This window comes from Phyllostomus hastatus, unplaced genomic scaffold, assembly GCF_019186645.2.
Source record: "Phyllostomus hastatus isolate PE091 unplaced genomic scaffold, TTU_PhHast_1.1 phas_contig_34, whole genome shotgun sequence".
Taxonomy (NCBI): Eukaryota; Metazoa; Chordata; class Mammalia; order Chiroptera; family Phyllostomidae; genus Phyllostomus; species Phyllostomus hastatus.
In genome coordinates, this window is record NW_025333857.1 from 59,822,613 (window position 1) to 59,835,969 (window position 13,357).

A 13,357-nucleotide genomic window follows, 5' to 3' on the forward strand; every position below is an offset into this window, starting at 1 on the left:
AACATTAATAATAATAATGATAATAATAAATGTGTATGTATATTTACCTGTGTGTATTCATTAACGTTTACAAACCTCTCACATCCATACTTACTTAAGCATTATAGTAATCCTTTGAGGAGGCGTTGGTTATTATGGCCCATTTTGTAGCTTGGAACACTGAGGTTTAAAGATATTAAGTGGAGCCAAGTATGGAAACTAGATCTTCCAGCTTGACGTTCCCCATTTTTTCCATTATATCACGCTGAGGAGTCAACCCTCTAGAGGCCACAAGATGCCTTGCCTACGGGACAGCCCCTGGTGAGGATTAGGAGAAGGAAGGAGGGGGTCTGGCTATGTGGGTGTCCTCAAATGTGTAACCCCGGTGTTTGTCTCATTTGAGATCCCTGCAGTGAAGTTGAACGAACTGCTGGAGAACTTTTATGTCACCGTTAAGAAGAGTGATGGCTCAGACTTCCTGGCCACCTCGCTCCATGCCATTCGCCGAGGCCTGGACCGCATCCTGAAGAATGCAGGCGTGGGCTTTTCCATCACCAGCAGCACCTTCAGTTCTTCCACCAAGAAACTCAAGGAGAAGCTGTGGGTACTGAGTAAGGCAGGGATGTCAGGTGCCCGTTCTCGCAACATCATCTACTTCTCCCTTTCCGACGAGGAGGAGATGTGGCAGGCAGGGTGTCTGGGGGACGACAGCCCCATCACTCTCCTGTCCACTGTGGTCAAGTACAACAGCCAGTACCTGAATATGCGGACACTGCAGGAGCATGCAGATCTGATGTATGGTGACATCGAGCTGCTTAAAGACGCCCAAAACCAGCCCTATTTTGCCCGGACAGACAGTGTCAAGCGGGAGAGCCGGAGTGGTTCCACTAGAATATGTCATGGGGAAATCTACCATGAGCATTCCAGGGGACACAAACAGTGCCCTTACTGCCTCCTCTACAAGTACATGTACATCCACCGGCCCCCCACCCAGATGGAGGCCAAGTCCCCTTTCTACCTTACCGCTCGGAAGGAGGCCATAGACATGGGCAGTGTGTGGTACGAGGAGCAGAGGATGGGGCTTCGGTCTCTCCGAGGAATTGTTCCAAACTTAGCCAAGAAGGTCAAGCTGGAAAACTGTGAGAACTTCACCTTCGTCTCATTTACTCAGGTCTCCAGGAGGCTCAGCTCCCACAGCTGCTGCCAGTGAGCTGCCAGTGAGCCTTCCCTGGGTCCAGGCCACTGCTTTGACACGGCCGGCGGTGACCGTGACTTCATGGCCAGGCCGGTCTCTGTCAGTGTGACCTGCTATTTCTTTGACTTTGGGGTTTTTTTAAAGCTGAAAGTAGATGAGTCTGAATAATTAGGATGTTTTATCCAAATGTGTGTCACCTTTGTTAAATTATAGAATCTAATACAGTGTGTAATTGCTACGTACACAGGAGCAAGGAAGTTTATTTTATCTAGTGCCTTTTTAGCACAGATTTTCTCAAAAAAAAAAAGGAAACTGTTTAATTAGTGATTTTTTAAAAATCCCAGTAGCCTAGTAGCTTTAGAATGTTTAGAAGACTATATACACCTTATTAAATTACACTCACAATGAAGAACCAGAGAGAGGCAGACACATTAACTATTTCCGGAAGGAGAATTGCACTTGACACCCCTCTTTATCTTGTGTTGATGGATAACTCGATGCTGCAGAGCAAGCAGCCTTGCGTGGTGGAAGGTGCTGGAGACTCACTCGGTCACGCTCTCATCACTGGGAGAAACTTACCTCTGCGTCGTTAGAGGCGATTTTACGAAAAAAGACGAATGCGCCAAAAGCTGTGTGTGAGAGCAAGGCTTCCAGTAAACTGGGGGTTTGTGCAGTGAGGGAATTTCCAGTAGCGAAAGACAGCGGCTTGGAAAAACGGTCTGTGCTCAAACGTGACCACCTCCTGAAGCAGAAGTGCCTACGTTGTATTTCTCAGCACCATGGGAAAGCTCTTTTCATTTGAACATTTTTTGGAGTCTTTTAAAAATCTGTTCTGTGTGTCCTACAGTGTGTTCTGTCAGCATATAGCACTGGATCTGTAACACAAACTAAAGGTAGTTTTCAGGCGGACCCAGGAAAACCCAACAAAACAAGCTGCAAAGGAAACAAATCGGAAAATGTGTTCATTAAAGCGCATTGAAACATTTTTGTCCAAGTATGACTCAGCCACAGTAGATTTCATCATTGTAGGTTGGCACCAGTGTTTGGGACACGATGCTGTAGGCAGCCGACCAGGTAAGCAAACCCAGCATTAAGGACATAGCTGTGAGAATCCATGCGTATTATTACAGTTTGAAACCATTTCACTCAGGTAAAACCCAACCTGACCACTTGTGACTGAGACATCAGCAGAATTTTCCAGAAGCTACCCTGAATGAGAAGTGAGAAAGCTCCCTAAAGAGTGCTAGCTAATAATAATAATTTCTAGGGATCCTTCTTTCACATTTGAAGAAAGACTGCTACAACGTGATACCATTATGTTCCTTGTGTATGCTTTCTGATTCAAAGTTAAAATTCCAGTATAAGTTGGCATTGTAGGAGTCCTAAAATCAGTCCTATGACTTTTTCAAAATATTATTTTAGTATTTATTTTAATTGATTGTTTTCAAAAAATCATTAACTGGTCACTGAATACTTCCTTTTTCAGAGGAGACTCAACCAATGCTGCCTTAAGGGTTAATGTTGTTCCCTTTGTAGTTCCCGCACATTTATAACGTCGTTTACTAGTTGATCTGTCCTGAATATACATTAACTTTGGTATGTCTCCATCTGTATGTAAATAACAGGTAATATTTAAAACCCAGTGTTACGACTTCATGGTGCACACTGTTATATTACAGTTTCCTGTGGTGATTTTAGGGTTTTGATTAAAAGGAGATCCAAAACATTAGGTGTAGCTTCTTTTAGTTTTGCTAAACATCCAAAGGATATGTTGTTTGTGGAAAACGGATGGTCATTTTTTTCTTGTCAGTTCTGCACTTAAACAGAAATAGAACCTATATGATCTGTTGGGCAGAGACTGCAGCCTGTTGGGCAGTTAAGTAAAATCTCCATTTTTATTTAAATAGACTCAAGAAGAAATTGCCACCAGGAATCACTGGGATCTTTTCAGATTTCCAAAGGTTGTATAATCTTTGCGTTGACAGTGGCTTTTCATCAGCTGAGGAACCAATCATCTCTCATATTTGGTACTTATTACCTTTGGTGCAGTGTAAATCCCCAGAGTTCTGAAGCGAGTGATTATAATAAAAAATCGGGGGTTGGAAACTTCAGTGATGGCCGATGAAATGAAAGAATTGTCTCTCAGCATTCTAAATGCCGTTTATGACATGCCTCCTTGGGGAAAAGGAGAAAGAAAATGCATTTATCAAACGCTGTTTTGGGTACTTTGTGATGTGTTTGTGTGGAGCTGCGCACGCACACACACACTTTAAATTCCTACGTGGTAACACATAGTGAACCTGCTGAAACAGCCAAGCCCGTATCTATCTCCGTGGCTGTGCCCGTGCTCAGGATTCGAAGGGGCAGAGCAGCTGGCTCCAAGGCAGCCGATCTGCCTTTTCAGACGGCTCTAAACCACACCCTCTGGGGGCTCCACAGTTTTCTACTCTTCACCTGAGCCAGGGAAAAGAAGAATCCCAAGGAAAAAAGTGGGGGAAGTTGAGTGTTTTCTCCACTTACCTTTAGTTGTTTTTTTGTTTTCGTTTGTTTTTACTCAAAAGTGGGTACGAATATCAGGAATTCGCCAATTCCCTGAGGCACAGCTGCCTCTGGCTCCTCACCGGGAGTGCCGGTGCCGTGGGTGTTATGGGAGGGTCTGCAGAGTCTTTGGGTGCCCACAGCACCTTCCGCACCTGCTCTGAAGTGAGCCCTGCTTCCTCGGTACCTCCTCCCTGAGTCCATCAGTCTCCCCTGGGATGTTTATTCTGCCAGAGAGAACAGGGCGTCAGCTGGAAGAGCGTGATTCAATTAACTATACAGGGTCTAGCGCAGCACTAGGCACATAGTAAGCATGCAATAAATGTTAGCTGTTTTAGTTACAACTCTCAGTAACAGTAATAACTAATATTTTTCAACTGATCTGCATTGTACCACTTATTTCTTCCATATGGAGATTTTCTTCTTTAAACTGTTGAACGTGAAGAGGCAACCAAACCTTATAATCTGGTTATATCTATGCCCATCAATTCTACCTCCAATACAGCCAGGACCTAATACCTCAGATATAAGCAAAAATAAGTGAAGAATGGAGAAATGTCAAGAAACTTTATAAGAAAGCTCTTCCATTGTTGAGTGTGTTTGCAAAGGGGAATGTTATGGAAGAACCTGACCAAAGTTGTGACAGAAATGGTGGCAATTTCCATGGATTATATACATATGCTGTGTTCATCTGCCCTGACTGATAAACGGTGTTTGAAGAAATGCAGGATTCTGTTACCTTGATTTTTATTTTAGTTCAGCCTTACTAAAAGCATTAAGCCCTATACCACTCTCTCAACATGTTCATAGACGGTCATGAGGAGAATCTGGACAAAATAATGTTCACGGAGATGCTAAAGCCTCTTGTTGTAATAGAAGGATCACTAGCCTGGGACTCCTTGGTTGCCCACTTGGCAAGTTCTGTTCCCACTTTCCAGCCGAGGATACAGTGGGACCAGGCGAGGGGATTGTCTCCAAAGTGAACAATGTTGCACTTCTGCAGCTGGGGCGGGGCAGAACTAGGGAGCCAAATTCCCAATCCCTCAAGGTCACAGAGTGCTTCTTCTAAGTTAGTGCGTCTTACTGGACTGGAACGCTTTCTCTAGGAATAACAGTTTTCTTGAATTTTCAAATTTCACAACTTCTAAAATTATCTTGCTATCTTTAGGCAGCAGAAGGTTGGTTATTTTTCTGTTCAGGCTAACACTGACCACATGTTACTGCTTAAATAAAGTAAACAGAAGATTCGCTATGCTTGTCCAACAGGCACCACTTTGCTGCTTTTATTGGACTCTGGATCGCTGAGCAGTTTTGAGCTAGTCACCAGTTCACTTCAGGCATCAGTAAACGCAAAAACGAAGACCTCCAAGAAGAGTTACCTCATTGTCTCCACATGAGCTGCCATTTGGTCCAAGTTAAGGCCCGTACATATTTAGAAGCTGTTAACATACCGCGCTAAAGAAAAGAATACATTAAAAGTTTCAGACTCAAACGTATCTTTTAAGTGTTTTTGCTTTGGGGTTAATTTTTCATGCCCAGTATTAAAAGAGAAACGTTCAGCCACTTAGGCAGTGGTATTAGGTAAAAACCTTTGTTGTGTTTTCCATATAAATGAACGACCTTAGCCAAAACATGAGGGGGGGCGGGGCTCGGCAGTGACCGAAGGCCAGGCCCCCTTTCTGAGAGAGGAGAGGTCGTGTGGGATGATAAACAAGCTCATCTCCGGAAATTGCATACTCTGTATCCACGCATTCTGACCTCACAGGGTTTCCCAGAACTCCTTTCAGGGAGGCTGCCCGTCCTTCTGACAAAGTTTGTCTGTTACTGTGACGATGCTGATTCTGAGTACTGCTAGTTCTTACCAGCCAAGAAATCCAGAGGAGTCCCTCGTGTTTAGCTGTGAATCAGATCCATTTTTATGTAAATTAAAGTGCTTTATTATTTACCAAATGCAGCTCATGTAGAAATTAACAGTTTCAGGAAATATTTATCAAAACCAAAAAAGGATCCCTGGATTCTGTGTAGGTGTATGTTGCTTTCATTATTGTTAAAAGCAAGTAGATACACCCCTTTCCCCCACTGAGATGAGAATGGGTTCCTAAATATTTTATGATCCATATAACTGAGCTGTTTACTTTGTAATTGACTGTAGTTATTGTCACTATTTGTTCAAACAAGTTTCTAGAAGGTTCGGATTTGACTAACACTGTAGCAAGGTGCTTTCTTTCCGCTGCTCCTTTCCCACTCAGTCCTCACATCAGCTATGCAAGGTAGGTCTGATTGCTGACCGACAGGCCAGACTTCCCAAAGTCTCACAGTGCTAATAAACCGGAGAACTGACATTTGGACCCAGGTCTTCCGACCCAAATCCAGTGCTCAGACCATCAGACAAAACTGCCTTCTTCAGGCCCACGAAAGTCCATTTATCACAGAGACTTTTAAAAAATTAAACATAGTGTGTAGTTGAGAAGTTTTTCATTTCCGAAGCCATACTGTCTCACACCTTCTATACATAGTCTTACTGATCAGTTGGTCACGTGGCCCAGTTCCGTAGCTCTGGGAAAGCCCGATGGTTTTCTGTGAATGAGTATAACATTTTCTGCTTACTGAGACCCTTGCCTGTATCCAATAAATAACTTGTTTTGCCTATTGTCTACCTTAAAGGGCAGAACGGTCATGCCAGTTAATTCTAATAAAAGTCAAGCAATTTACAAACTGCACCTGTTTTGACATTGGTATTACTGCTTAAAATGTAAAGGACTTCTAACCTATGTCACAGTTATATATGCTCAGGTATTTTCATTTTTGAATGTTAGTGTGAGAGGATTTTTATGATCTTTAGGCTTAAGGCACCCTCAGAGCAAAATATAATTAGTTATTTGGGTTTTTTATCCTTTCCTTTATGGGGACATGCTTATTTTCTGTTTTGAGACTTAAAAAAACAATAGGCTATAGGTCAAATTTCCTCGTTTTACCAATAAGGAAATTAAAGCCCAGAAGTATTAAAGGGCCCATCCAAGGTCAGTGGGACAGTAAGTGGTAGAATCAGGAAAGTATCTCAGAACTCTCTCCTTTATACCATCGTTGGCAAGACTTGGATTTTTAAAAATTAATTAATGGAACTGCATCTGTCAGAATGACACCTGGCTGACAGAGCCCCCAGTGAGCTCCTACCTTTGCAGAAAATGACTCCTGAAGACCCAGTAGGGCCCCGGCCAGCCACTTGGTTAGAGCATCATCCCGGTACCTTAAGGTTGTAGATTTGACCTCCAGTCAGGGCACACACAGGAGGCAACCAGTGAATGCATAAATACGTAAAACAACAAATCCATGTTTCTCTTTCCCTTCTTCTCTCTCCCTTGCTCTTAGAGGGGGGAAAAAAGACTCAGAAAAAAGGCCAAATTTCAATTCTCAAATCTATAAGGAATGGAAAGTTTCTCTATCCTCCCTACCCACGCCTCCTCTTCATTCAGCCCAAGACCCCAGCTTCTAGGGCTGGAACAGGGGCAGGAGGCAGAGGCACGGTGCTTTCTGAGATAAACACCCTTTATGGCGAGAGCAGAAACAATCACTAGGTAGAAGATACGTAGATACTGTGGTTTTTCATGTATGATGTTGATTCAGAGAGGCAGGAACCTGGTGAGGAAAAGGATGCCACTGTAATAGAAAAGTGCTAAACTAGAAACTGGACTTGGAAATTTGCATGTGACCTTACCATCAACCTCTGTGTTGGAAAATGGGATTTGTCTGTCAGGTGGACAGATAGCATAACCAGGGGCAAATTCTAGGTCTGAGAAGAAAGGACCCCATTTAAAGATGAGTAGAGAGGAAAAAGCAAAATGCATATTTTAAAAATGTGACTTAAGGAAAATAAACAGCTTCCCAAACATTTGAGAGTGGAAGTAGTAGTTTTGGAATCCTTTTGTCGTAGTTGAGAGAACGGAAGAATTGATTCTATGCAACAACAGTCAGAATGGGAATGGGTTCAGAGAAAAAGGCAATAGAATAAAATTTAAAAGATAGATGAGAAAGAAGGACTTTAGGGAAGCTAAAAACGACGTCAGATTAAAATCCACATTGGAAACAGAAAATAATACTCAGTGCTTTAAAAAAATCTCAAATCAGTACTGTGAAGGACAAACGAGATTTTCTCCTTTATGTTCTTTCCAAAGACACAAAAGATGAAAATACTGGAGAGAGATAATGGATTGGGAAGATGAAACATTCGCTGACATTACTGATACTTGGTTTTCCTGGTGGACAGACTATATTGAGAAGAAATATCAACCAAAAAATAAAAGCTTGCCCGAACAGAATGAAGATCTGTGTATGTAGATTGAAAGGACTCAGTGCAATCCAGCTCCCCCTCCCCAAAGTGAGACCCCTACTACCTACGCCCCTAATGGCAATAATTTTAAACTACCGAGGGTAGAGGATGAAAATGTGCCGTCATCCACTCGGAAAGTAGCAACTCGCTTATCAGAAAACCAGAGTGCATTCTGGCTTCAGACTTCTACTCTAGCACCAAATGCCAGGAAACAATAGAGAATTTTGAAGGGGAAAGTTGTGACTTTGGAATTTGATACGCATTTCGTATGTTAAGACACAAAATGTTTTTAGTTATGACAATCGTTCAGGGCATAAACCATCCATATACTATTCTTACAAAGATAAATTGCGCTGCATCCTACAAAGTTTAATTTAAGAAAACAATTTTTGCATAATAATTTCATGGGACTCTGGGGCATTAAATATCAGGATCATTACCCACAGAAAGGATATGTATGCTTTAAAATAGATAATATGGCCAGGAAGCCACATGTCTCTAAGTGCCCAAACCCAAGGCCCCCACGTTCATCTGGCCGTCTGGGAACCTTGGCTGGGGTTTATGGAGGCCAGCCGTGCGCTTCTCCGCTCTCCTGAAACTCAGAGCTGACAACAAGTGCAAAATTAGAAAATTCAGAATAGATATATGTGTGGCTTAGAAAGTCTGAGATCAGGCTGATCAGACTTGTTTCAGATACAAATCCAGAAAAAGCTGTAGTCTCAACAGCAGAAAGCTGGCCTGGGGCAGTGAGGTGCTTTCCGTAGCTGTACTTGAAGGGTCTTTTTGTTTTTAATTTAATTTAATAATTTAATTCTTTTCCATTAAAATTGACATTCAATACTATTTTATATTAGTTTCAGGTATACAACATAGTGGTTAGACATGTATATCATTTACAAAGTGATCCCCTCAAGAAGTCTGTTGCACTTGAAGATTTGTGGAACCGTGTTTACAGTGAATAAGGGAATAAAAGCAGTAACAACAACAACAACACAGCAAGTTAATTACTTCCGGAGTCCACAGTGACAGTGCTGGAGCTGGAGCTGGGTGGTTCGGCGTCGCTTTGCATGGCCTTGCACTAGGAGGCTTTGAAAACACGGGAATGTCCACTCTCATTGGCCTTAATGCTCAGTTCCTTCCCGTTAGAATGAAGGTGTTATCTGTGCCCCAAGTGGGCTTGCCAATTGACAGTCTAAATTAAATTTTCAACACCAGCATGTTTGCTTTAAATTTAGCAGTGGAATAATAAATGGGTTGCTTTACATTTGCTGGGTTTGTCATTCGGAAGCACAGCTCACCTCTCCTGGTTGTCACTCTTCTGGACAGGTTCTCAGTGTGACTTCCCCCGGGCCTCCCCCGGCTTGGCTGTGGCTGGCAAAAGTCTGTTCACGTTAACTACTTAGATAAGAAACACAAATGCTTGTATTTAAAATTTTAATATGTTCTATGTGGCTGTATGTTCCAAATGATAGCAACAAAACCGTCCTCCTGTTTGCACTGTTCCGGATGTGTTTTTTTTGTTTTTATTGTAGAAGAGGGTATCCATAATTTCTTAACACTGGAAACATCATTTAAATGATGAAGGAAATGGTCAGTAACTTGAGTGATTTTATTGTACCATTTTCAACTTTCTCTTCCCCCGGCGATGCCTGTGCGTGCACGTACACACGCACACGCGCATACACACGCACGTGTGACATCTGTGTTCTGTCGGAGTCAGAGTTGGAAGGGCTTCTTTGTTCGTCTAGTCCAGCCTCTTGGTAGATACTTTATAGTGGAGTCTGTTAATAGTTTGCAAGGTTTTGGAGTTGTTTTTTTTTCCCAAGTAGTTGTTGTTTGGTTTGGTTTGGTTTATGTAAATGCAGCTTGACTGTTTAACCCATATTTTTTAAAATAAAAAATGTTAATGTATATTTTGTCTGTTTTATTAAAATAACAGTTATTTTAACTTAACCAGCAGTATGTATGGTTTCTGGATGTTTATTTTAGTATCACATTCCTAGAAGTATTGTTTCCCTTTGTATTTTGCAAAACGTCAGCACATCTCGAACCGTTCCGTACCCGAGTCTGCGCTCCCGAGCCAGTGCCGGGGTGCAGTGGTTCCCTCCCGTCCAGCCTCTGACTCGGATCGCTCCCCCGGGCAAGCGGGGAGCCCGTCTGGAAGCCTCTCGTTGATTGTCCATTGACCATTGTGTACCTGCTTCCAATTAATGTTTTTCTGCTCTTTAAATCTATCACTTTCAGCTTTTGCAGACTACATTTCATACTAAAAACTTTTAAAGTAGAAGTTTACTGCTCTATATTTACAACAGCTAAAGCCATTCCTAAGAAAGTTCTGAAAAATACTATGAGTAGAATGGTGGTGATGGTGAAGATACTTCACTGACAATTACTGACCCTCAGACGGATTGGTTCTCTCTCCTCACTGTGCTGCTTAGAGCGATAATTCCTACAGTTGTAGACTCCTGAACCAGTCTAAAGATTTCATGAAAGCTATCAACCATTTTCTCGGGAAAATGCACGAAACACCCTACATACATAAACCCTGATTTCAAAACTCTTACACTAGACTTTTAAGAGTTGTCTTTTCAAGATACATACTAAGTAAACTATTTAAGGATTTGCTTCAAAATAATCCAGAGGGGAAGAGTAGGTGGAGATATAATTGATACACAATTGGTATTGAGTAGATAACTGTTAAAGCAAATCCGTAAATATGTGAGAGTTTGTTATGCTGCTCTCTGTTCTTTTGTATATATTTGAAATTTTCTGTAAGGCAGAGTTTAAAAATAAACACACCCCCTAAAAGCTCCTGTACTAAAGATTCCACAGCCCTCCTCATGGCTCTCAGATCACAAGCTGGAAGGAGGGACCTGAGGAGCGATGACAGTACTGACCCTGCCCAACACAGATCTGAGGCCCTCCAGATAAAAAGTAGATGTTCTGGTGAGAAGGCTGGGTTGTGGCAGTAATGGCAGTAACTAGTGAAATTTGAACTATTACTGTTCACATGACTTCATTTGTACGCACCAGATAGAGACACATTTTGTTCTCTCTTTAATTAAGAAATCTTAGGGGTTGATTTTTAAAAATTTTATTTATTTATTTACTTATTTATTTATAGAGAGAGGGGAAGGGAGGGAGAAAGAGAGGAAGAGAAACATCAATGTGAAAGAGAAATATTGGTTGCCTCTTGCACATGCTCTGACCAGGGACCAAATACACAACCTAGGCGTGTGCCCTGAGCCTCGAACCAGCGACCTTTTGCTTTGCAGGACGCTGCCTAACCAACTGAGCCACAACTATCACAGCTCTTAGGGATTGACTCATGACAAACAGATTGATATGCAATCCTTCGTGCTGAAAGTGCTGCGAAGACTGGCAGTCTGAGTCCGGACTGGGCTCAGGGCTAGTCCACGGGCCTGGGCTAGCACATGGCCTTGTAGGCCACGAGGACAAATATCCCTCCAGGAGCCGCTACGGGAACTGTGTGCTCCCAAAACCTTGAAAGCGGGAGGGGACCTCCAGGCGAGCACCAGCAAGGGATACATGTAGCGTGGACGCAGCAGTGGCCAGGCGTGTGCCCCCTCTCACTGAGCTGTCAAGACGACATTTCCCAGTGCTTGGAGGGGCTGTCAGTACGTTCTGGCTGGTTTCAGTCTGTTCTGTCTCCTTTGTCTCGCCCTCTCCGAGATGAAGACCTGGAGCCCCAGAAGGCACACCCACCTTTCTTCCCAATACGTTTTCCCTTTCTCTCTCTCTTTCAGTTTCCCTGTTTTATTTCTTCCTTTGCTTGGGAGGATTTTCATGATCATTTTTTACTGGCAACACACCAGGGACAGGCATGAAAGACATTAAACAAGATATATTTCAGCAATAAACAAGACTCTTGTATTTCTCATGGGATCCCAAAGAAATAAGGATGAGAAATAAAAATTCCTGCTGGAGTATTTACAATGTACTCAGCTGTTGAAATGTTCAAAATGCAATCAAGGAAGTAATTTAGCACATTTCTAATACACTTAACTATGGTAATAATGTTGAAGAATTAGGCCAAATTTAAAGAACCCAGCGAATCTTCGAGGACATTGTTAAAGAATCCAACCCCCACCACAGCAAATGCATTTTGATAGTTAATAGGTAACACAGTATTTGTGGTTTGTTGTCCCCAGGATAATGGCCCAGATTTGGAAGGATATAATTTGATCTCCCCCTAGGCAGGGAATAGTATGATCCAGATGTTTCCTTTTGTCCTATATCAGAACGTGTGCAGTCGACGGCTACCCCACTATCACGGATTCCTCCGCGCTCGTTATTTCTCAGTGGCACTCTCTCCAGCCAGGGCACTCCTTCCCAAGGGTCAGTCACTCACAGGCTGCCTCCACAATTTTATGATAGCTAAGCCCACTTTTATTCTGCAAATTAATTCCCTTTTTTACTTCAATGTATTTTAAAGCCAAAAAAAATGTATTTTTTTTAAAGCAGGGTTCCTTGAAGCAAACCACTTGGGTTCAGATTCCAGCTCTGCCTCTTACGAGTTCTGTGACCACAGGCAAGTCACATGACCTCTCTGTGCCTCCATTCCTCCAACTCTAAGTGGGGGTGACAATGCCTACCTTGTAGGGGTGTGGTGAGGATTCAGGAAGGATGTTAACACATATAAAGCACTTAGAACAATGGCTGGTAAATAATAACTCTCAAAAAATAGCTATGGTTACGTATATTACTATATTGATGCTGTATTACTTGCAATAAATACATATATACATACATACATATAACTATTAAAATTGAAAAGGGTTGCCTGTGTGTACCCCAGGAATCAACTCGAGCATCACCAGTGGCACGGTAGCCACACTTTGGGAAGTAGCTTTAACCCTCTCTCCTTTTCACAAGGATCTTCATGCCAGCTTCCACGAGAATGAGGTGTCTGTGTCTCCTGGTTTCCCCATTGCATCTCTAAGTTCTCTTTCCCAGGTTCCTCATCCCCTGACTCCCTCCTTTAGAGATTCAACTACATATACATTTTCTCAAGGCAATTTCCTCCACCCCCACGGCCTGAGCTTAAGCAGATGTGCATTATCTCAACCTGTCTCCACTGGGGTTCCTCATCTGAGCCACACTGTGCATAAAATGACCCAAGTGCCTATTTTCCTCAGTTCTCCTTAGAACGTAACTACCAGTACCACTCTAGGTGCAGTGGGGAGGTGTTAATTATCCCGGATAATGGAGGCCTCCTGGCATTAGGGCTCCGTATCTAAGGGAAGCACCGTGGAGAAAGGCCCCTCAACCCCGTGTCCCCACCCTGTACTTCTTCC

General features: G+C 42.7%; 1 protein-coding gene across 2 annotated transcripts in view; it reads left to right on the forward strand.

Annotated features, from left to right (window-relative positions):
* Positions 1-2,898, forward strand: part of KIAA1958 (KIAA1958 ortholog) — a 104,418-nt gene extending 101,520 nt beyond the window's left edge. For both annotated transcript variants that reach the window (XM_045840244.1, XM_045840243.1), the window contains one exon: positions 383-2,898. In XM_045840244.1, coding sequence (XP_045696200.1) covers positions 383-1,189 — 807 coding nt within the window. In that variant the 3' untranslated portion in view covers positions 1,190-2,898. The remainder of the gene's footprint in view (positions 1-382) is intronic.
* Positions 2,899-13,357: the final 10,459 nt, after the last annotated feature.